We start from the raw sequence: 25282 nt of genomic DNA, 5'->3' as shown, positions 1-25282 counted from the left end.
ATTTAACTCACACTCCTGCTGTTATAGCCCTCTCTCATGCTTTGATCACATGCAGGCACACTGCACTGAGTGAAGCCATATTCTAAGAACTCTCTTAGGGGGACACAGGAGCGCTGAGCAGCTTCCTCAGAGATTCTTGTTCTCAGAGTTCTCTGTGCCCCTATGCAATTCAGGAAAAGCCCTAATAGGGGCTTTGGTGTCTAACGTGTCTAATGTCAAGTTCACCATCTGCACAAATTGCTATGGCCAAAGTGAAACTCTAAGCTCCCATTTCCTCATCTTTAAAATAAGGATAATAATGGAAACAATGACATAGAATAGAGATCAACAAAATCTCTTTTTAAGGAGCTAGAGAATGAACATTTTGCAACTTGTGGGCCTCAAGGTCTCCATTTCAACTACTCCACTCAGCTGTTGTAGTGTGACTGCAACCACAGACAAGATGTAAATAATGAAACGCTGAAATTCAAGCTTCATATAATCTTCATGTCATGAAATATTGTCCTTTGCTCTTTTCCCTAATCATTTATAAATATGAAACCTATTCTTAGCCAGCAGGCCATATCAAACCAGATGGCAGGCTGGGTTTGGCCCAGGGGCCAGAGGTTACTGACCCCTGACATAAAGACCATTATGAGGATTATATGAGTTAATGATGTAAAGCACTCAGCTCACTGCTTGAGACCTAAGTATTCAATCATAGGAGTTATTATACACCTGGGCCTAGGGTATAGCAACCTGAGAATTTTAGCCAGAAAACAAACAAAAAACTTAGCAGCTCTGGCCAGGTAATTCAGGTGGTTAAAGCATTGTCCCAATACACCAAGGGTGTAGATTCAATCCCCTGTAAGGACACATGCAAGAATCAACCAATAATGCATCAGTGAGTGGAACAACAAATTAATGTTTCTGTTTCTCTCTCTCTCCCTCTCAAAAAATTAGCAAAGCTACAAGACACTGGGGGAAGATCTGGCCAGTGTGGCTTAGTTGGTAGGAGTATCATCCCATAAGCAAAAGGCTATGGGTTCAATTCTCTCAGTCATGGCACATACCTAGTGTGTAGGTTCAATCTTCAGTCCATGCATGGGCACGTGCAACCCCCAGTCCTGATGCTTATGATCCCTGGTCCAGGCACTAATTCCTGATCTGGGTATGTACAGGCAGCAACCAAATGATGTTTCTCTCTCACATCATTGTCTTTCTGTCTCCCTCCCTCTTTCCCTTCCCCTCTCTCTAAAAGCAATGGAAAAAAAATGTCCTCAGGTGAGGATAAAAAAAAAAAAACAATTGTGGGAAGGAAGATAGTGGCAGAGTAAGTGGAAGTTACATTCACCTCCACCCATCCCTGAACTGGAGTTACAACTAAAGAACAATCAACCTGAATAATCAACTGAAGATCAGCTGAACAGAAGTCTTACAACCAAGGGTTTACAGAAGAAGCCACATTGAGATTGGTAGGAAGGGCAGAGATGTGAAAAGTTCTGGCCCCACTCCCCTGGGTGACGGCTGAAATTGTGGAGGGATATCTCAGCTGCAAAGCTTCCACCTAAGAAACATGGGGTCTCAACCTGACACTGGGCTCCCCAGCCCATAGCAACAGAGCCAGGAAGAGGTGTCCACATAACATCTGGCTATAAAATTTGGCAGGGATTCTGTCCTCCAGGGAGAGACTAGAAATATGGCCCATTGTGGGGAAGCCTGGTCTCCCCATAAAATTGGGGAGAAAATGCAGAAAATTTTCTTCACAGCCACTCATCCTGAGCTCCAGAAGAGGGAGGGTGGTTTAGACCTTACTAGAGTCTTGTGAGGACAGAATGGGCTATGTGGCTCTAGGAAGAGTGCTGAGAAGTCAGCCACCAGAATCCCTGTGCTGAGTTCCTCTCCTGCACTGCTCAGAGACCCCATCTTCCCTGGGGTGAACATTCTCCTCCAATCTGCATCAGCATAAGGGGACTGCACAATCCCACCCTCCCAGACCCACTGTAATGCCACTTGAGCTCAAGCCCTGTGGAGAGGTCTGCTACCTGAAACTGTGATATAGACTCTCTAGAGGAGATTCTGAAGGCAAACTCAAGAAGAATCAGAGTCAGAGCTGTGTGACTCTTGAGAAGGGACTGTTTCTCTTCCAGTCTACTATAGGCTGGAGGACGCCAGTCCCATGACACCTGGAGTGCCCCACTCCTGACGGCTACAGTAGCCTTTCCAAGAACCAGCTAGGAAAGACCCCAGGAGCCCCTCTGTGCCAGCCCAGAGTGCCCTGTCCCCAGCAATTATAGTGTCTCCTTCCAGGACCCCACTAGAGAAGCCACAGTAGACCCTCCAAGTGTCAGTTCAGAGCACCCCACTGGAGCAGCCACTGTAGCACCTGAAAGCACTGCCAAGCCTGCCCCCCAAGGGCTATAGTGGCAGCACCCTAACCCACAATGGAGATCCACTGTCCCTACCATGGGAGATAAATTAACTCTACCCTCTGGACTATGGGTGGCCTTGTGCTGCTGAGCTTACAGAAGACTTTCTAGCAAATTGGGCAGAATCTGAAATGAACCAAGCCTAACAGGGACCTTTTTCCTGCACAAACCAGACCAGCGGTCCTATGCAGAGCCCTCCCTGCACAAGGCCAAACCATAGTCTACATGGGCCTAATGAACACTGCTGGCCTCACCCTGATGAATCCCTGAGACCCAGCCCCACCACAAAGGTCCTCAGACACATAGCAGGTGGTAGACAACCTTGTTGTATCCCGAGACTCTTGCTGAGTGGCCTCAAGGCCAGAACTGGCACCAAGTTTGAATGTGAATCAGTCTGGTGAACACCACTTGCCCCTACTTGGTGACTCACTGAGAGCCTCCCTCAGTCAACTCATGTGCAGCCAGAGGTTCTTAGAGTAACTGAGCCCAAAAAGCAGCTAACAGGAGAGGGATGATCTTAAGGAGTCTTGGGCCTTTGATTGACCTGCCCCTTGGGCTCAGTGCTGGTGGCAATCAGCCTTGGTATGCAGCTAAACCCCTCCTATGTACAACCGACCCAGCAGAGGCAGTTATAAATTGGATAGCTTTGTAACTCCAAACAGGTAGCCCAGAGCCCTACACTGGATCCCCCTCCAAAGGATCCCAGAACCAACACAACCAGTGGTACAGACCACCTCAGAGCACAATCCAAGTAGCTCCACAAACAGCATACACAAAAGGAGATCTTGATAGATATCAGCCCCTGCTGGGGTGGATTCAGCTTTGTGGAGCCAGCCCCCGTACAGTAGCTCACATAGTGTGACCAGAGTTGATGCTTATACCATAACAGAGGGGAAAACCCACCCACAGGTGGGCCAACAACAATTAAAGCTCAACTACAACAGAAAGACTCACATAACCACACAAGGTACATTCCTGGAACCCACAGCTCAGGTGATTAGGGAGACTGTGCTTCTGAGCCCCACAAGACAGCTGCTACTTAAGGTCACCATACTAAGGCATAGCAGATCTACTTAATATACAGAAATAAATATACAGAGGTAGCTGAAATTGAGAGAAAAAAATGCCCCGAGTGAAAAAATAGGAGAAATCTCCAGAAAAAGAATTAAATGAAATGAAGGCAAGCAAGCGACCAAATACAGAGTTCAAACCAGTGGTTGTAAGGATTCTCAAAGAACTTAGTGAGAACTTCAAAGCCATGAAAAACAACATAGAAACCATAAAAAAGAAACAGTCAGAAATGAAAAAAAAACAATATCAGAAAAGAAGAATACATGAGAAGAAATCAACAGCAAGCTAGATGAATCAGAGGACTGAATCAACTATTTGGAAGATGAGGGAGCAAAAAGCAATCAGAGAAGCAAAAAAAAAGAATTTTAAAAATGAAGGTAAAGATAGTCAAAGGGACCTCTGGAAGAGTATGAATCATAGCAACCACATTATAGGGATATCAGAAGAAGAAAAGAAAAATCAAGGAATTGAGAATCTATATGAAGAAATAATGGCTGAAAACATCCTAGTCTGGTGAAAAAAAAGACATCTTCTTTGACCACAATGGTATGAAACTAGAAATCAATCATAAGAAAAGAACTGGATAACACACAAACAATGTGACTAAATAAATGTTACTAACTAATGAATGGGTGAATAATGAAATCAAGGAAGAATTCAAAACTTACCTTGAGACAAATGAAAGTGAGCACACAGCAACCCAAAAACCTACGGGACACAGCAAAAGCAGTCCTAAGAGGGAAATTCATAGCATTAAGACCTACCTCAAGAAACAAGAAAAATCTCAATCTAACTTTACACAGAAAAGAACTAAAAACAACAACAAAGCTCAAAGTGAGTAGAAGGGAAAAAAATAAAATGAAAGAAAATAATAAAAGAAAATCAGAGAAGCAATAAACAACATAGAAACTTTTTAAAAAATCAATGAAAACAAGAGCTGGTTGTTTAACAAAATAAACAAGATTGACAAACTTTTAACCAGAATCATCAAGAAAAAAGAGACCTCGAATAAATAAAATCAGAAATGAAAGAGGAGAGGTAATAACTGACACCACAGAAATACAATTTCTACAAACATATAATCTTCCAAAATTGAATCAAGAATTAGAAAATCTGAACATACTAATTATAACTAATGAAATCAAAGCAGTAATCAAAAACCTTCCAGCAAACAAAAGTCTTGGACCAGATGGCTTTACAGGTGAAACTTACTAAACATTCATAGAACTAACACCTCTCCTTCTCAAACTATTCCAAAAAGTTCAAGAGGAGAGAACCTAAAGCTCATTTTATGGAGTCAGCATTATCCTAATTCCAAAACTAGTAAAGACACTACTAAGAAAGAAAATTATAGGCCAATATCCCTGAGGAACATAGATGCAAAAATCCTCAACAGAAAATTAGCAAGCCAGATACAAAATTACATTAAAAATATCATACACTATATCAGGTGGTATTTATTCCTGGGATACAAAGTTATTACAATATCTGCAAATCTGCAAACCAACAAATGAGACCCACCATATAAACAAAATGAAGGATAAATATCACATGATCTTATCAATAGATGTAAAAAAAGCATTTGATAAAATTCAGCACCAATTTTGATTAAAAAAAAATACTCTCTGCAAAGTGGAAATACATCTCAACATAATAAAGTCCATACATAACAAACCCACAACAAACATCATACTCAACAGGGAAAAACTAAAAGTGTTTTCCTCAAGATCAAGAAAAAGATAGGGATGTCTACTATCACCACTCTTATTCAACACAGTGCTGGAAGTCTTAGCCACAGCATTCAGGCAAGAGAAAAAAATTAAAGAAATTCAAATTGGAAAGGAAGAAGTAAAACTGTCATTATTTGCAGATGACATGATACTGTATATACAGAACCCCAAAGATTCCACCAAGAAATGACTAGAACTGATAAATTACCCCAGTAAAGCATCAGGATATAAAATTAATATTCAGAAATCAGTTGCATTTCTATATACTAATAATGAACAGGCAGAAAGGGAAATTAAGAAAACAATCCTATTTACAGTTGCACAAAAAATACCCAGTAATAAAATTTAACCAAGGAGGTAAAAACCTGTACTTAGAAAATTATAAGACACTGAACAAAGAAACTGAAGAAGATACAAATAAGTGGAAGCATATTCCATGTTAATGGACAGGAAGATTTAACATCATTAACATATCCATACTACCCAATACAATCTATAAATTCAATGCAATCCCTGTCAAAATACCAATGGTGTATTTCACAGGACTAGAATAAATAATCCAAAAATTGATATGGAACCACAAAAAAAACCCAAATAGCCTCAGGAATATTCAGAAAGAACAGAGTTGGGAATATCGCAGTACCTGATATCAAACAAGTCCATAGTAATCAAAACAGGATGGTCCTGGCATAAAAACAGCACATAAATCAATTGAACAGAATAGAAAGCCCAGAAATAAATGCACATCTATATGGTCAATTAACATTTGAAAAAGAAGGCAAGAACATGCAATGGGATAAAGACAGTCTGTTCAATAAATGGTACTGGAAAAACTGGACAGATATCTGCAAAAAATAAAACTAGACCACCTTCTTACACCATATACAAGAACAAGCTCAAAATAGATTAAAGACTTAAATGTGAGACCTACAAACTCCTAGAAGAAAATATAGGCAGTAAAATCTTGGATGTTTCTATTAGCAATATTTTTTTTCTGACATATCTTCTTAGGGAAGGGAATAAAAGAAAAAACTAAACAAATAGGACTACATCAAACTAAAAAGTTTTTGAACAGCAAAGAACACCAACAAAACAAAAAGACAACTACTGAATGGGGACAAATATTTGCCAATGATAAGTCCAACAAGGGGTTAATATCCAAAATTTATAAAGAACTCAACTCAACACCAGAAAACCAAGTAACCCAATTAAAAAGTGGGCAGAAAAGGGGGGAAGAGTTTCCAGGAACAACTATAAAGGTCACATGTACAAAACCAAGGAGGGGTGGGATCAGGGGAGGGAGGGAGTGATGGCTGGGGTGGGGGAGTAAAATGGAGACAACTGTAGCTGAATAACAATAAATAAGTAGATAGATAGATAGATAGATAGATAGACAGACAGACAGACAGATAGATAAATATTCGATGGGGGAAAAAAGTGGGCAGAAGATCTGAATAGACAATTCTCCATAGAAAACACAGATGGCCAAATCAAAACCACAATGAGATACCACCTCACACCTGCCAGAATGGCTAACATCAACAAATCAACAAACAAGTGCTGGTGAGGATGTAAAGAAAGGGGAACCCTGGTGCACTGTTGGTGGGAATGCAGATTGGTACAGTGGCTGTGGAAAACAGTATGGAGGCTCATCAAAATATTAAAAATGTAATTTCTTCATGACCAGTTATTCTACTCCTGAGAATATAGCCATCAAAACCCATAACGCTAATTCAAAAGAACATATGCACCCCTATGTCCACTGCAGTGTGATTTATATAAGCCAGGGTTTGGAAGCAGCCCAAGTGTCCATCAGCAGATGAGTGAATAAAAAAAGGCTGTAATACATTTAAACAATGAAATACTACTCAGCTGTAAAAAAGAAAGAAGTTTCACCACTTGTGACAGCATGAATGGATCTGGAGGATATTATGCTAAGTGAAATAAGTCCATCAGAGAAAGACAAATACCATGTTATTTCCCTTATATGTGGAATCTAAGAAACAATATAACAAAGAAACAAAACAGAAACAGAAGTCTGTTCTATAGAATTCATCACCATACTTGTGCAACAGGTTTTGTTCAGGTGTGTGATTTATTTTTTTAAAGAACATGGCAGTTGAACTTCTTCCACCTGCTCCCTAAAAGGAGCATTTTGATTCCAGTATTTATTATAAACTGGTTACATGCATACCTTGTCCTAAGCCACGGGCCAGGGTATAAAAGCTTCCAAACCTACAACACAAATCTGTGAATGAGGACTTGGGACAGGTTTCCAGTGGTCAGAGTTGTAGTTACTTTCACTGTGGGTGTCTGCAGAGGTAAAATGTGTGACACTTTACTGTCAGATAGATATGGTCAAGTCCAGAAAAAAAGAAAGCGTATGCAAAGGAGAAAAATGAGCCACAAAGCAAAAGCATGAAAGCTACCCATTAAATAAACAGAGATACTACAGTGTGTGGGAGATTTATCTTAATGGGAGTGCCCAATGCAGGGGTGTACCCCCAAAATTTGTGTTTACTCAGAGCTTCAGAATGTGACCCTATTTGGTAATAGACTTTTTGCAGATGAAATTGAGTAAGATGAGGTCATACTGGGTTAGGGTGCTTTCTAAATCCAATAACTGATATCTTCACAAGAGAAAGGAGAGGGAAATTTGGACACAGAGAAACACAAGGAGAATGCAATATGAAGATGAAGACGGAGACTGGACTGATGCAGCTACCAGTCAAGGAAGGAGTGCCAACAACAGCCAGCAACACCAAGAGCTAGAAAAGAAATAAGCACTGGCAGGGCATAGAGAAATGTAAACCCTTGTGCATGGCTGGTGGAAATGGAAATTGGTACAGTCATTATGAAGCAAGTATGGAGAATTCTCAAAAAATTGAAAGTGACACTACCCTACGTTGCAGCAATTCCACTTCTGGGTATTTATCCAAAGCAAATGAAAACACTAACTTGAAAAGATAAAAGCTCTCCCATTTTCATTGCAGCATTGTTTACAAAAGCCAAGACATGAGAACAACCTGCATGACCACCAACAAATGAATGGATAAAGAAAATGTAATATACACATATAATGAAATAGTATTCAGCCATTAAAAAGGATGAAATCTTGCCATTTGCACCAATGTGGATGGGCCTTCAGGACATTTTGCTACATGAAATAAGTCAGAGAAAGACAAATACTGAACCACTATATGATCTCACATGTGGAACCTAAAAAAAAACAGAACAAGATACAAAGAACCACAAGATTGGTGGTTACCAGAGGCATGATAAAGGGTGGGCAAAATGGATGAGGGGTCAAAAGGTACAAACTTTCCATTGTAAAATAAGAAAGTCCTGGGGATTCAATGTACAGTATGGTGACTATAGTTAACAATACTGTATTGTACATTTGAAAGTTACTAAAAGGATACATCTTAAAATTTTCCATCACAGGAAAATAATTGTGTAACTATATATGGTGATGGATGTTAACTAGACTCATTGTAATAATCTTTCTGCAATATGTACAAATATCAACTCACCATGTTATACACCTAAAACTGATAGCATATATGAATTATACCTCAATTTAAAAATTTAAGAAAATGAACAGGTGCAAGATGCTAGAAGATTAAAGTGTTTGCTTTAAAATGAGGAGGTACAAATAGGGCTACAGAATGTGATTTGATTCCAGTGGATTTTCCCCTCCACAAATCTGCTAATGGTTTATAAAAACAGAATGATTTGACCAAGAAAAAAACCAGCTAGAAGAGGCAAGGAAAGATTCTATTTCTCCCCTAGAGCCTTCAGAGGGAGCACGGCTTTGTTGACACCTTGATTTCAAAATTCTAGTTCCAGAGCTGTGAGAGAATAAATTGATATTATTTTAAGCCCCCCAGGGTTTGTTATGGCAGCTTTAGGAAACTAATATACTCAGCAAGGGGAGTGATCAGAACAGAGTTGGGAGTCAGGCATCCAACTGACCTCATGAATGTGGAACCTGTGGCTTTTCTCTTTGTACCAGAGCAAAATTACTCTCCTGGCGCTCTCTATACTACAGAAGAAAATACATTCCCATCAACGAATCATTCAGCACCAAAGGTACTGTTCATTAAATTAGCTCCAAGGGGTGCTGAAAAGCTATGGAATGACATGCAAACATGAAGGTTCACAAATATTACCATCAGAGACAGAAATTGGCCAGGAAGAGACATCATAACTTCAGGGAGGGATCCCTGCAGCCATCAGCTAGCAACGTGACACAACACTGCTCTTATGCATAGACTGGAGGTCCTCACCACACTGATTTGCATGCAGAAGCCATTTCCATGCCCCCCTGCACCACCAGGGTGCTTCGTAAATAGAGCGAGAAGATCTTAACTATCCTGCAGGGCTAGGCAGGCAGCAGCCAGGATTAAGCAGAGAGCCTCTTTGGAAGAGGAAGCCCGCTTTCTCTCATCTAGGTCTCTATTTTTATAGTATATGCTTGATGCACAACACACTCTGATTCTTTCCATCCTTTGTTTCTTTCCTTCTTGATTTTTGCATAAAGCCTTCTCTCATTTTTCTCTGTTTTTATTACCAAGTGATATCTGAAAATATTCTCACTATAAAATATCTCAGTAAAATATAACTATACACAGTAAAATGTGAGATCCTCACTTCCCTTCCACCCCACTCTCTTCCCCAGGGGCAACCACAGTTAGGACATATCCTGGCAGCCCTTCTTCTAGGCACTTTTATATTAATATAAATAATCTGTTTTCAGACAAATGGATCATTTTCTATGTGATATTTTACTTGCTTTTATAACTATGATATATCTAAGAAATCATTCAATGTCAAAAATATGCATCTGCCTCATTCCTTTTCATGACCCCATGTATGCCACATAATCTATTTAGCTTTTCCAAAATTGCTGGGCTCTTTATTGCATCCAGTTCTCAGTGTTATAGGCAATGTTGCAATAGACATCCTTGCAAAATATATACCTGTGCTGGAATAAATGTTGCTTTAGACGGACACATGGATATTACTTTGTTGGATTAAAAGATATAGGCATTTTTAATCTTGAGATACAGCCAATTGCCCTCTCAGATGGCTTCACCCATTAATGAACTCCAACCAGAAGTGATACCCTCATACTTATCAACTGGACGTTATCAATAATTACAATTTTCTCAGTATAATAAACAAAAATGTTTTAAGTTGCCCTTTTTTAGTAATGATATTGAGCATCTGTTTGAGTTAATTAGCCATTTATTTTTATTCCTTCTCTGGTTATTTTCACATTTCCCTATTGAATTGTTTATCTTTGGGTTTATAGTATCACGCTTTATATATTCTGCATATTACTGCCTGTTAGGTATTTGGCATATGCTCTTTCCATTATTTTGCATGTGTTTTAATTTGTTTGTAATTCACTGTATAGTCATTAATTCAACAAATATCTACAGTGAACCTACTCTGTGTAGTGAACAAACCAAATATTCTTTTGCACAAATTTGTCAGCATTTTGCTTTGCTGCTTCTGGGTTTTTAGGTTTTCTTTAGGAAGTCATGTGGTACTCCACAATAAAAATAGTCCTAAACTTTTACCTACAATGTCTATAGGTTGCTAAATATATTGAGCTTTTGACTGCATCTGAATTAATCCCATGTATGGTCTGCGGTTTGTCCTTAGCGTTTTTCCCCAAGTGGAAAGGATGTGCAAAATCATGCCTTAAATAATCTATCTCCCTGTTTCCGGTATGAAATTCAATCTTTATCATAGCCCACACTCTAATAATACATGAATTTGGGATATTTTTCCACTGATTCTTTTCCTATTTCTGGGTCTATTTTAATTACTATGCGTCCACCACTAGTCCTCTTTTAATTACTGTAACTCATAAGCCTTGATTCGCTATCTAAGAGACAAAGGACCCTACTGTTCTTCACATACAGGGTGCGGGGGGGAAAGTAGTTTACAGTTGTTCATGTGGGAAATAGTACAGTAACTACTAAGTAATACAAAAATAAACTCTGGCCCTCACTGGTATGGCTCAGTTAGTTGGGCGTCATCCCGCAAAGTGAAAGGTCACTGGTTTGATTCCTGGTCAGGGCACATACCTGGGCTGCGGGTTCAACCCCTAGTCAAGGTGCATGCAAGAGGCAACCAATTGATGTTTCTCTCTCACATCAATGTTTCTCTTTCTCCCTACCTTCCCCTCTCTCAGAAAATAAAATTATTTTTAAAAGAAAAAAATTGTTTCCTGTACTCACAACTGTAAACCTACTTTTGCCCCAGCCTGTATTGATTGGCTGATCTTGAGCATTTTCTTTCACTGATGAGCCACAGAATCAGTTTGCTACATGCCATAAAGAATCTCATTGAAATTTTGATCTGAAAAATTATTGAATGTGTATATTAATGGTAAGGAATTGACTTTAACAGTATTAACCAGAAACATGAGAGAAGTCTGTTTATTGAGCTCTTTTTCATCTACTCTACAGTAACACCACAGTAAAAAATAAGTTTTATTTACATAAGTCTTGAACATTTCTTGGTAAATTTACAAGAAATTTGTTTTTTCTTGTTATTGCTGTTGTAAATTACAGCACTTTCCCCCATTATATTTGATAAACAGTTACTGCCTGTGTGAGAAAACCATTATTTTAGGATGTCAACCTAGTACCCAAGGACAAAGGCCATTATTAGTTGTGGGGAGGAGGTGGGAAAGGAAGGCAGGTGCAGAAGTTGGAGAGATGCAGAGAGGACAATACCAAGTTTAAGATGCTACCGGAGCTCTGAGAAGGCATCCAGCACCCCTCAGTACCCTAGACCTGGATGAATGGAGTGAGATGTAGGGGAACAAGACAAAGAAATCTCAGAGTTGAGGGAAAGTGTTGTGTTTGGAACTTTGGAGAGTACTGGAGAAGTGGCAGCAGGCCGTGTGTAAGCAGAGAGGGAACATTTAGCTCAAGTACACAAGTGTCCCTGAGGCTGAAGCAGGGCCTGGAAGAGGCTGAGCAGTTTCTACTGGTCCCAGTGGTGAATACAGAAGTGTCGAAAGTCAACCAGTGAAGAGACCTGAAGTGGGGACAACAAGAGGGCAACGGCTATAGACCTGCAGGACAAGACCATGGCAGGAGCCACAGGCAGCAGCACACGCCAGTGCACTCAAAGGCTGATGAGGCTAGTTACACCCGGAGAGGAGGAGTGGGGAAGAGGCCAGTAACTAAAGGCCAAACCACATTAGCTGTGAGGGGGAGCACAGAGGACTGCACACTAGAGAGATGTCACCATCACTGCCGGGATGGTGCATAAGCTTCCCTGACACATGATGCCATTCTGGGGAAGGGAATGGAGGAAAAACTCACCATAAAAACAAGTTTGATTATATCTATTTTCAACAATATTTTAGAAAACAAGCACTCTCATAACATTGGCAGCAAATTATAAGCTCTTCCAATGGACATTTATCACTAAGGAAAATGTAAATGTGTACAGCTTTTGATCCAACAATTCCACTTCTAGTAATTTCTAGTATGGATGTACAAGAAGATTGTACATCCAAGCCTATTTATCATAGCACAGTTTATAACAGTAAAGGGCTAGACCCAACTTTGATGTCCATTAATAAATTACATGCATGCATACAACTATCACAAAACCATTTTTTAGTTATTTTAATTATTGTTCAAGTACAGTTTTCTGTCTTTTACTCCCATCCCAGACCATCCCCCCAGCCCTCCCCACCTCCCTCCCATTTCCACACACCCTCTTGTTTTTGTCTATGTGTTCTTTATACTTGTTCCTGCAAACCCTTCCCCTTTTCTCCTGAAATTCCCTCCCTTCTCCCTCTGGTCACTGTCAGCCTGTTCTCTATTTCAATGTCTTTGGTTATATTTTGCTTGTTGATTAGGTTCCTGTTAAAGGTGAGATCATATGGCATTCATCTTTCAGTGCCTGGCTTATTTCACTCAGCATAATGCTTTCCAGTTCCATCCATGCTGTTGCAAAGGGTAGGAGCTCCTTCTTTCTTCTTGCTGCATAGAATTCCATTGTGTAAATGTACCATAGTTTTTGGGTCCATTCATTTATGGATGGGCAGCTAGGCTGCTTCCAGCACTTGGCTGTTGTAAATTGTGCTATGAACATTGGGGTGCATAGGCTCTTTTGGATTGGTGTTTCAGGGTTCTTAGGATATAATTCTAGCAGTGGAATTGCTGGGTCAAAAGGCAGATTCATTTTTAGTTTTCTGAGAAAATTCCATACTGCTTTTCATAGTGGAGAAAACCATTTTTAAATGAAACCGATCATCTATCACTGATATGGAAAGAACCTCTAAAATCATTAAGAACATAACAAGGTGAATAATATAGAGATTTATCTTGTATTTGTTTCTAAAAGGCCTTAAATATGTTGAGAGAGCTTATATAACATAAAAAAGTTTCTAAAAGTACATATAAAACATTGTTAACAACAGCTATTTCTTCAGGGTGGGCTTGGAGATATTAGGAGGAAAAGAAAAAAAACCTACAGTTTTCATTTTAAACTTTTCTGAACTGTTAGAAAAACCACAAACATTACATTATTAAAGATAATTTTTAAAAATACTAGTAAGAAATAATAATGCCTTTGTACAGAGCTTATTAACCAGGACAGCCGATCTTCTGCCAACCCCGGCAAACACCATTCCTGGGAACCCCCATAGTCAGAGGGATCTTATGAGATCAGAGCAAATGACCTGAAAGTTGGGCATCGCTCTACAGAGTGAGGCCGGAATGGCAGCAGCTGTTCCTCCAAGGACTTAAGTCCTCACCGCCTACTCTAAGGCGGTCCGAGTATAAAAGCAATGCCCACACCCAAACTGGAAGCTGTCTGGGGTTCTGGAACAAGATCTTTTTGATAAATTCATAAATAAGTACCAGGATTTGGACCCAGTTTCCCAGAGTTAACATTTTATAAGCTCATTTTATAAGTTTACATATTTTTTTCTAATTTACATAAAAGTTATTGTTTCCAGGACATAGGTATAAGACTGCAGAAATTCTTGATACTAAGAGAAAACAATAACAACAAAATTAGGTTTGTGATCTGAGAAAATTACATAAATTTTCTTCACTAACATCCTTAATACAACAGGGGACCAGGTGATGGGTAGGAAGACCCCTGCCAGTTCCTGGAATTGGGGAGTCACTGTGTCTGGTTTAGATATTGAATTTTACACAGTTCTTTCTTCCAGACTCAGATTCCATTCATCATTAAATTAAAATTGGCCAGTAGTCAAATGTCACTCTTTATATCACTTTTGGCCAACACTATAAATTTTGTGTCAGCTGTTCAGATTTACTAATGGTAGAGACAAAGCTCTTTAAGCAGCAAATTCTTCACAAGTTTTAAATTTTTCTCCCATTAAGTGGTGAAATACATCTTACTTTACAGAGAGATTTACACTTCAAAATTGTGTGCAGCCTAAGGAAAATATTTCATGACATTTAAGAACCAAAATCAAAGAACCATTTACTATAAATAAGTGTCCTGGGAAATTGCCTAAATATTTTAAACTATGTAAACAAAAATACCAAAACTTAGTCGTTAGGGGATAAAATCTAGGCATCAGTTATTTTTTTGCTCAGACACGATAGTTCATTTTCATTGTCCTGCAAGTCATTCTATACGGAGCTTCCCAGTACCTCCGTCCTGGTGATTACTAGCTACTCATCTCAACTCTATTCCAGACTCACCCCAACAGACGGACCTCCCTGGACCTCCCACGCTCACTGCTGTCCCTGTTTTCATCTCATGCATCTTTACTGTGATCTCTCTGCAGTACCCATCACTCACAGGAGCCATGGGCATTAGCTTTCTGTCTTTCCTTCACTGGCTAGACAGTTTGCTCTTGAGAGATGGGAGAGGGAAGGGGAGAAATGGGAAGAGGGGAAGAGGGAGGGAAAAAGACAATGAGGAATAAATATGTCTGTTGCTAGTGTGCCATCCACATTCAGTTTCTTCTTCCTTCCACTTAAAACCCTGCCCAGAATAATTTCTTCATTTTGGAGGAAGAAAAGAATCCCCTGAATGATGACAAGTGACATAATGTGTGCTAACCTGATCTCCGAGGAGAAACTGATTTATCACCTACATTTCAGGGCCCTGGGAAAGTTGGCATAAAGGGATAAATTAGTTTCAGGGCAGGTTATACATTTCTGAGGTGCATTTTGAAAGCTCTCCTCCAAACCATAAATAAAAGCAGGTTGACTGCAGCCTGGCACGGGTAACCAGGAGAAAACATCATGCCCACCCAGGACCACCAGTGAACACCCTCGTCACAGTGCCTTAAGTGGACAGCCAGATATTCTAAAGAGTGAGTTTCCAAACCAACTTCTCCAAGAGCTCATCAGAGAAAAAAATTAATTTAAAGGGCAGGTCGGAACACCAGAGCTTGGAAACAATTACTCAAAAAGAAACCATTTATCTTAGTGAGTTTGAGGGGTGGAAAATTATACTACACCCTTCAGTGAAGTCACCAGGAAGATTGATTTTAGTTTCAAAATACACCACCCCCAAGGCTGCACATGTCCCACCCTGAACCATTTTCTAACAACCCCCACAATCAGAAGGAACCCGGCCTTTGGTGATTGTGTTTAACAGGTGTTTAACCATCTAATCTAATTCCCGTATTCAAATATGATGTGAGGGTAAAATGGCAGAGAGGGAAAGACCCGGGGCTAGAAGGAAAGGGCCTGTAAGGAGGTTCGAGGCCAGCAAATAAGAGGTCGCACAGCTCTCGCTTGGAGAGAGAAACCCCACCCACCCACAGACCTTCAACTAAAGCAATTTCTTCCCTGGCAGGAAAAACTCTGTCAAGAGACAGCATCTATCTCTGGACATTTCACAGCAAAAGTGAACCCACAGATTGACACTTACATTTCATTTGCTTGAAGATGGACTTGTTAGGTTCAAGCCAGTGCTGGGGAGAAAAAAGAGATTGTGGGTCAAATGGTTGGACCATACGATGCATACTTAATAACCAAAAGGAATTTAATAAAGATATTCTTTTTCTAAAGTACTGCCTTGGTTCCTATAGATATTCCTTAGTGTTCTACCTCTGAAGAATGGCATGAACCATTTGGCAACAATAATACCACAGGCAAGGGTATAAATTGCAGAGAATTAATACCTTCTGAGTAGTATTTGAGTCAGAGTTGCTAAGAGAGAAGAAAGAGAACATGTACTTAAATGGGATGTTCTAGTGGCTCTAGTTGACTCCTAGGTGGTTCTTTGTGCTCCATTGCCCAGGGCAAGCCACAGATGGCTAAAGACTTTGACATATATGACCTCAGAGAGTCACAGTTCAAGACATCATCAGCACCCAGCTCCTCTTCCCTAAGGTCGCCTCCTCTCAGGTTAATAGGAGCCAAGCCAGCATTCGCCCCACCACACACACAAAGCCAGGCCTTCCTCTGCACCAGGGAGGAGCAAATGATTTCAAATCTCATTTCAAAGGCCTGAGGTCATCAAGAAGGAAAATCAGCTTCACCACACACAAAAAAAAGGAACTCAAAGACCTGGGTAGCCCAGAATTATGTTACAGACAGGTGTTTGAAGCAACACCATGCTGGCCCCAGAAACCAGCTCTTTCCACACTGTGTGGAGGTCGCTTCACCATGTGGAGGTCAGGGCAGTTTTTGACATCACATGATGTGTCTGAAGCCACTTAGGGAACAGCAGAAGGCATCACTTTCTACACCTACAGTTTATGAAGACACTAAGAGCTGCCACTGTGTTTCCATCAGAGGTCTGGGAGACCTCACTGATGGGTCACCTGCTTGGTGAGCAAAGAGGAGGAGGAAACTTATCAGTTGAACACTTAAATACTTCACTTTACCTCATTTGTGTCACCCAGTAAGCCTCAAGGTTCTGTGTTATCACTATTGCTTGATATAATGCCTAACTATATAGTTTAATAAGAGTTGGCTGAGTATTTACTGTCAGGTGCTGCTCCACGGACCATCACTATCACCCCATTTACAGATGAGAAATCTAGGACTCAGGATGTTAAATGGTAATGCCAACGTGCAGTGGAATTCCAGAGCATGGGTCCTTCCTTACTCCTGGTTCTGCAGCCTCCTGATGGATTGGTTCACTCTAAAAAGTATTCTTCTCTACAATGAACAACCACTCTTTCACCAGAAACTGAAAAATTGAGTGGCCGGATCAGTTGTTTCCAATCCAGCGTGTCAGGGCTCTGTGGTCTTCAAAAGACAAGAATGGGGGTCTTTTTACTATCTCAATGTCATGAAGAATCTAACAGAAAACCACACATTTCCTCCTGACAGGTTGCACAGAAAAGCTAAAATAGCAAGTTTCTTTGCATATGGACAAAATTATATCAACTTACTTTGGGAACCCTGGTTATCTTCTTTTTCCCTCCCCAATTTTTTAATGTGGTAAAATACATGTAACATGTAATTCACCACCCTAACCATTTTAAAGCGTGCAATTTAGTGCTAGTAAATACATTCATAATGGTGGGCTACCATCACCACCGTCTAACTCCAGAACTTTTTCATCTTGAAACATTTAAACTCTATACCTACGAAATTACAACCCTCCTTTTCTCCCCTTCCTCCAAGCCCCTGGAAATTACCGTTCTACTTTTGATTTTCTCCTCTAATCAGAAATTATGTTTGTCCTTTACAGAGCTGTGATGGAAAAGTGGAAAATGTGTTGATTATCCACTTACTGGCCATATAACCTTATGCAAAAATGTTTACTCTGTGTCTCAATTTTAACAACTATAAAATGGGAATAGTAATAGTAGCTACTATACCTTGTAGGGTTGTTGTAAGGATTTTAAAAGTTAATAAACATAAAATAGTTGAAAGGTGGCTGGAATGTGGAAAACACTCAGTAAGTGCTTGTTTGCTAACGGTGGTGTTACTTAAGTGTAGTTTAACTGGTAGACCATATCTTTCAATACATGGGACTCACAGAGAATAATAAAAGGAGTATGTGATGACGCAATTACTTTCCTAGAAATAAATTGAATAACTTAGAACTAAGGCAAGAAAACAAGTAACAGCAGCCAGAGATCCATACCTATTGCTATTATTTCACAGAGGAAAAAATTACCAGTCATTTTGCCAAGAAAGTCTGAAATATAAATACATTTTCTGAATTCCTCTTGCCTGGCATCCTTCTAAACTCCTTATCCCTTCTTAGCCTAACTTTAACCTGCCAGCTTTTCTCTGTTCCCAGGGATGACAGGTAAGGTTCATTCTGTGCGCCTACACCCAGGAGGCGGTGGCTGTCTCCCAGGGCTCTGAGGAGGGTCCCTGGACCACACAAAGGCACAAGAGGGTGAGCACCTTTGTGAACTGGCGCATCTACTGTAGAGGAATGGGAAATATCACCCAGATACTAAGAAAGCCATAAGCTGAGAAAGTTTGGGAACTTCTAAAGCAAGGCAGCATACAATTCATATATTTTTTGTAAATAAAATGTTCAAAACCATGTCATGTATTATAAAAGAATACATAACAAGCATCTAAATGTATTTTTAAAGTTCTGAAGTGATGCACACTGAACTGATAAAAGTGAGGGTGGGTTGCAGAGGCAGAACAGGAAGTTAGGGCTGCTGATCAAAGGAAATGATCACTGTTTTTCTGTAATATTGTAATCCAAACTTTTACATGCATTGGTGTATTCCATGAATAATTTAAAAATCAATTTTTAAAAAAAGGAAAGAAAGGTAAGTCCTACTCAGAAAATAAAAGTGGATTTCATGTCATTTAGACTCAAGAGGAAGAATTTCATTCATAATAGGCAGAGGCCAAATCCAGCTAAGCATCCAGGGCTGACACTGGTCCAACTCAGAAGCCAGCAGGGCTGGATTCGAATCCCGGCTCTGCCACTTCCTGGTGGTGTAACCTACAAGTTCCTCTGTTTCTCCACTTACAGCATCATTGTGAAGTTTGAAGGATTAATTCATTGAGGAGCCTTTAGAACAGAGCTGGGAGCATAGTGAGGGCTTGGTAAACACCAGCCAGCCCCATTTCTTCATGTTCACTGAGAAAGCCCCCTAAGTTGGTACACTGGGCTCTCTTGATGAGGCCACCTTTGTCATTCTCATCCTTTCTCACTCCCCACCCCACCTTCCCTCTGCTTTACATGAACAGCTAATTCTCCTTCTTTTATTCTTCATTTTAGAGTAATGAGTTGGACAATGAAGTCAAGTCTGGAAGAAAAACCACCACCATGATGTACTTGGTAGTTAGATATAGGCTTAGAACATTTATTGCACTTCTAGTTTTCTTTCAATTGCTCCTTGGAATAGATGCTATGTTGTTTTCTTACTGGAAACTGATACTCCCTAAGAGGCAAAAAAAAAAAAAAGTCTACCAACCAAAAATCTGAATTCATGCTTGGTTTACTGTGACTGAAACCCTCCTTTCCTCCACTCTTGTTTAAAACAAAAATTCCAACAACTAAAAAAGCTAAGACCCAATCATTGATTCTACCTAATGAGCTCGGGAAGCAAGATCAACCAGAGGATGCACAATAGCATGATTTGAAGGCATCAGGGAGGTGTCTGCAAAGATGCTGTCAGGTCTGCCCACATCCCCTCGGATAGCTTTCCCTGTAGCTATGCAACAGTCTGACTCCTTGCAGGAAGGCTGCCCTCACGTTACTGGAATCCAGAGCAGGGTGGAGAACTGAGTCTCTGAAATGAGTCTCCTCACTCACACCACCCCACAGCAGGGCAGCTCTTTAATAACTGACAGGTGTGAAAGGATAAAAGCCTCTGCTCCGTGGCACTGTGGCCAGAACAACTCAAAGGCACAAGCTACACTGTCCCAGAGCTCCTCTGTGGGGACTTGGCCCATGTTACCCTCGTATGACTTTGTCTGACAGCCAACACTCACATTGCCTCGTCTTTCTTGCCCCATTCCCCAACTCTTCTACAGCCTTTTCCTAGAAACATTTCCCAATAAACCTGGAATTTCTATCTTGGGATCTGTTTTTCCAACAGGATACAACATGGACCTAAGACAGTCTCCCTAACTCTCCACCAAGAACTGCCCTCCATGATATTTAAAAATCCTTCCCTCAGAGGTTTATTCCTTTTGCTTTAGGTTTGAACCCGGTAACTGCGAGTCTCCTGTGAGAGGCCCCAGTTAGGGAGGGTTTTCAGTATTGACAATCCCGTATGACAACACTTTAAATAATTTCCTAGAACACATTTATTTTGATTGATAGCAACTTGTAGAAGAAGAGGAGTAGAAGGAAGCTGCACCAAGGTGGTCAAAACCAAGAAGAGAGATGAGAACGCCTCTAGGCCATGATTTCCTTATATGTGACCTTGAGGGGCGGGGGGAGCAGACTCCAGGATCCTAAAATTCCTTCAGCTCTCACATGCCATATTCTGTGACTTTGAAGGATGAGAACATTGCCAACGAATGTTTCTTTTATTTTGTGAGACCCAGCTGTACATAGTCCTAAGAGATCATTTTTCTCTGCCCCTTCATAGAAATAGTGCATTTGTTTTGTACTTTCTAATTTTGGCTTGTCTGACAAACAAGAAGGTGGGTGTGAAATGGTGATTACTTGTGATCAAGTAGATTAATTTTTAATTTGGTAGCTGTGTGCATGCGCACACACACACACACACACACACACACTCTGGGAAGTAAACAATGTAACAGTTATCTTCAATTGTTGAGCTTCTGTTGAAACTGATTTAGCCTATGATTACGGAATAAATTATACACCTCTCTGTTATCTCTCTCAAAACCTTTGGTGTCCCAGACATGAATAATCTGTAGCCCACAGAAATGTATTAAATAACCCAGTGGGGCTTTACACAAGAATGAATGTGCCTCCTCCCAAACAAAAGAGTGTTTTTTCCCTTGGGAGCAACCAGATCCAAAATTTGACCAATTCTCATCTTAGCCCTGAAAAGACGGCCTGATTCTCCCATCTCACCTGGACAAAGCCCCAGCATAACCTGGGCTTTGCATTATCCAGCCAGTTCATGCCATTTCTGGGCCCTGCGGCCTTTGCTGGGAAAAAGACTGACACCTGAAAGAATGCAGCCTTAACCGTGCTCTGTTAAGTTAGAAGCTAGAGGCAGGCTCTAGTCATTTAGCTACAGTAACAATGGTTTCCAGTCCAGTTTCCATAAAATCTACTACACATGGCAACCACCACAAAAATATCTGTAGATCCAGTACATTCAAAAGTTACTGTCCTTTTGGAAGTCAAACTATGTTAAAAAAATTCATTGCTTCTGTGTAGTATTTTTACTCCTTCAGCCATGACTGCTCTTGTACCCTAGGTTCTCAGTGATGAACAAAATAGAAGTAATAGCCCGGAGAAGAAACACTGTAAGAAGCAGAGGTGGAAACAGAAAGCCTAAAATAAAAAATAAGCACCATTTTTATCCTTCCAGGACCAGACAGTAAATATTGTAGGCTTTGTGGTCCACATGATCTTGGTCAGAACTACTCAACTCTGCCATTGGTATATGGAAGCAGCCACAGATAATGCATAAATAAGTAGAAGTAGCTGTGTTCCAATAAAACTTTATTTACAAAATCAGATTTGGGAGCAGGGGTGGGGTTGGGGGTGGGGCAGGGAGTCAGCCTGACACTTGTGTTACAAGCCCTGCTCTGCATCCGAGAAATACTGAATGTTCACCTAAAAAGTTAGTAGTCAGAAAATGCAATAGAGGTTATAAAAATATCTATTGCTGTTTATTTTAAAGTACACTAGGATACCAAAATGCAATCATAAGGAAAACTATGAAATTCCCTTGTTTGTTATAATGGAATTTACCACTCTAACATTTGCTGTCAAGCCATATAAAGTTAACATTGTCACCATACTGTTCTAAGGTCAAAGATCTCCTAGTTGCTAGACCCAGGGACCTTCACAAACTCTTTAAAGTGTGGAATAGTAAAAAGATCAGTTACATGTGTTGATAATATGGACTAACACACTTAAAGAACAACTTTATGGCACAGATACTATTAGTATCCTCATTTTTCAGATAAAGAAATGGAGGCCTAGGTTAAAGTGCCTGCTCAAAGTCATACAACCAGCAACTGACAGGGACAGGATTTGTCCCAGTCTTCCTGGTACCAAGGCTCTTGGTGCTAGTGTCCCTGGATCCTCCTTCCTTCCTTCCTCATGTTTGAAACTGGAGCCATTCCCCTTTACTAAGTGTAAAACTGCCCTCACTTCCAGAGTGCCCTTCTCTCCTCATTCTCTTCTTCTCTGTATGGTCCTGGTCAGCCTCCTTTGCAGGTTTCTCCTTGTGGATCATCCTTTAAAATATCGATGTTATTTGCCCGTCAGATTCTCCTCTCTCCCTTATGTTCTCTCCCTTATCTCTACAATTTATTCTCAGGGCTTTGAAGTAGTGAAGGCCTCGGGGCACCAACATCTCTGTGGCCTAAACCTCTTCCTTAAGTTGAACATCTCCACCTCAGCATCTCACCAGTATCCCAAACCCCACTCCTCCCTAAAACCCGCTTTCTTTGTACAGTTTACTTGGTAAGTGGTTCCATTTGCACTTGGAGCCCAAAGTGGCCATACGAGAAGTTCAGACGCCCTGCTGGAGAGGCCATGTAGAAAGGCCCTGAAAGCACATGCACAGGGAGCCCCCAACCAAGCTCCACTGTCCAGTCACCCCCATCAAAGCACCAGGCACGTGAAGACGTCTTAGACCCCTGGATCAGTCCCCCCACTGACTATTACTGAGGGAGCCTGGGCAACACCAGGTGGAGCAGAATAACCATCCAGCTGAGCCCTGCTCCAATTCCTGACCCACAAAATCCTGAGGTACAATTAAATTGTGTTTTTTTAATCCGCTGAGTTTTGGAGAAATTTGTTACACAGCAATAGGTACCCACAACTCTCACTTCTTGATATGGACTGAATGTGTGTGGTCCCCCCCACTCCAAATTCACATGTGGAAGTTCTAACCTCCAGTGTTGCAATATTAGGAGGTGGGGTCTTGGGCAGTAATTAGGTATAAAATTACCACCAGGATAGGGAACCTTATATTGGGAATAATGCCCTTATAAGGACAGGAAGAGAGACCACAGTACTTGCTCCCTACCCCACCTCCTTGCCCCCAGTGCCATGTGCGGACACAGGGAGAAGGCAGGCATCTGCAAGTCAGAAAGAGTGCACTTACCAGGAAACAAACCTGTTAGCACCTTGATCTTGGACCACCCAGCCTCTAGAAATGTGAGGCATAAATGTTCTGTTCAATCTGCCCAGTCTATGGTGTAGCTTAGTCAGCCCAACCTGACTAAGATATTCATTATTGCCCTCAATGCATGCAACACATGATGGCAATTGAGCCTTTGAAAGATCTGCTGAGCATGGGTGAAAAGAAATAAAGTCTGCCTCAAATGGTCATTTCCTAACCTATACTGTTTTTATTCCTCCAAGTTCCGCATCGTAGGTCCATTCTAGTCTTTACCAGCTTCCAATTTTTACCAGATTGACTTAAAAATTGTCTTTAAAGTTATTTTGAAACTTCAGACCTGCTAGCCTCCAGAGCTGTCTGATGTGATTGCCTGCTGGAAGCCTCCAGCGAGTGCTTCTCTCACTAATGAGGCCATTTAGCCCCTATCTCCCTAATTAACTTGTCTTCATCTAACCCAGGAGGTCCTCACCACCAAAAAGGAAGACCATCCTACCTTGGATATCCTGTTTTTAACCTAACTCAAACAGGGAGAAAATGGCATTTTTCCAGCCTCATTTATTCTTATGTCTGCTTTTTGACCCAAAAAAGATAACTGGTTTGCATGTTTGCTGCTCCCTCCACTAAATTTACAGCATCCTGGTTGGCTTAGCGACTCCCAGATTGCAACCTGTCTTTATCAGGCTTCCCATCCCTTCCAGAAGAGGGCATTGGACATAGATTGAGTCAATTATGTGATCATTTTACTTAAACACCAAATTCTACTTTCTGCTGAAGGAACATGACAGTTTCCCCAAATCTGGCAGTGTTCCTACCTTGGGCCACAACTGAATCACCAGACAACACATGCAGTTTTCAAGCTGTTGTGATAGAGCTTTGTTCCTCACAACTTAAGGGCCCAAAGTCCTTTCCCACTAAGCCAAGATCCTTGTTCATATCCCCCCAAAAATAGGAACTTAAGCTGTCTTGATTTTTTACAAGAGGACTCCTTAAGCAGACACACTCATGCCCAGGGACATGAGATAGCAGGACAACCCTGCTCTTTGGTGCAGGGCTGCCCTGAATCTCAGCTATCACTCATTCCTAGTTCCGAGCACCTGTGAAGCCATGGTGTCTAGGAGCTGGAAGCAGCCTTCAACAGCAGGAGCAGCTGGAGGCAAACAATGCTGTCTGGCTTCTTGGCACCATCCCCAGAGTGAAGCCTCAAATCGTTGGACCTGTTTTTATTCTATTCCTTGCCTTTCCCAAAGGTACCTCCAAAAAAAGGAAATTGCTCCAACATAGAAAAGGTCTCTTCCTGTTATTAATAAAGTTCACTGATAGTCTTACTAATCCCTCCTGGCTACCAACAAACACCTCAGGGCTATGATTATATTTGGGGGAAGGAGTCATCAGGGTTCAGCATGTCCTCTCATCCATGACTTCCCAGGTCATCCAATCAGAACTCATGCCCAGTGGCCACATGACACACAAGGCTCTAACACAAGGTGCTTGAGGAGACTGCCCCAGAGACATGGGTTTTCTGAAGTGAACCTGTTGTCTGTAGGTATGAGTCAGAATGCCACTGGTGTAGCAGTAAGTGGGTTAAACAGATGCTTGGAAGTGGGAATGTTAAAATGAAAAGCACTGGACCCAATCTGCCAGCAGACCGTAACCAGCCACCTACAACCAAGTCAGTCCTCCAGTGACTTAGAACTGGGGCTTTTGTTAAGCATTCACCTAGTTCTAAGTCACTGGAGGTGGCATCCCCAGCTAAGTGTGGAAAACAGGAAAGGATTAAAGAAAAAAAAAGAAAATTAAGGGTGATAAATATTTTATATCATAGCCATAGAAACTTGGAATTATGAAATCCAATTATTTCAGAACTTCAACTT

At 40.9% G+C, this 25282-nt stretch overlaps 1 protein-coding gene across 7 annotated transcripts in view; it reads right to left on the bottom strand.

Annotated features, from left to right (window-relative positions):
- The window catches only part of FRMD3 (FERM domain containing 3), a 267673-nt gene that overhangs the window by 104900 nt on the left and 137491 nt on the right, over window positions 1–25282 (bottom strand). For 4 of the 7 annotated variants that reach the window (XM_037153808.2, XM_037153807.2, XM_037153810.2 and 1 more), the window contains exon 3: window positions 16115–16157. The exons of the other annotated variants lie outside the window; for them this stretch is intronic. In XM_037153808.2, the coding sequence (XP_037009703.2) occupies window positions 16115–16157 (43 nt within the window). The remainder of the gene's footprint in view (window positions 1–16114; window positions 16158–25282) is intronic. 7 annotated transcript variants of the gene reach the window in all.

This window comes from Artibeus jamaicensis, unplaced genomic scaffold, assembly GCF_021234435.1.
Source record: "Artibeus jamaicensis isolate MK-2021 breed Jamaican fruit bat unplaced genomic scaffold, CSHL_Jam_final scaffold_1964, whole genome shotgun sequence".
NCBI classification, from domain to species: domain Eukaryota; kingdom Metazoa; phylum Chordata; class Mammalia; order Chiroptera; family Phyllostomidae; genus Artibeus; species Artibeus jamaicensis.
This window is presented reverse-complemented; position numbering and strand designations above follow the sequence as displayed.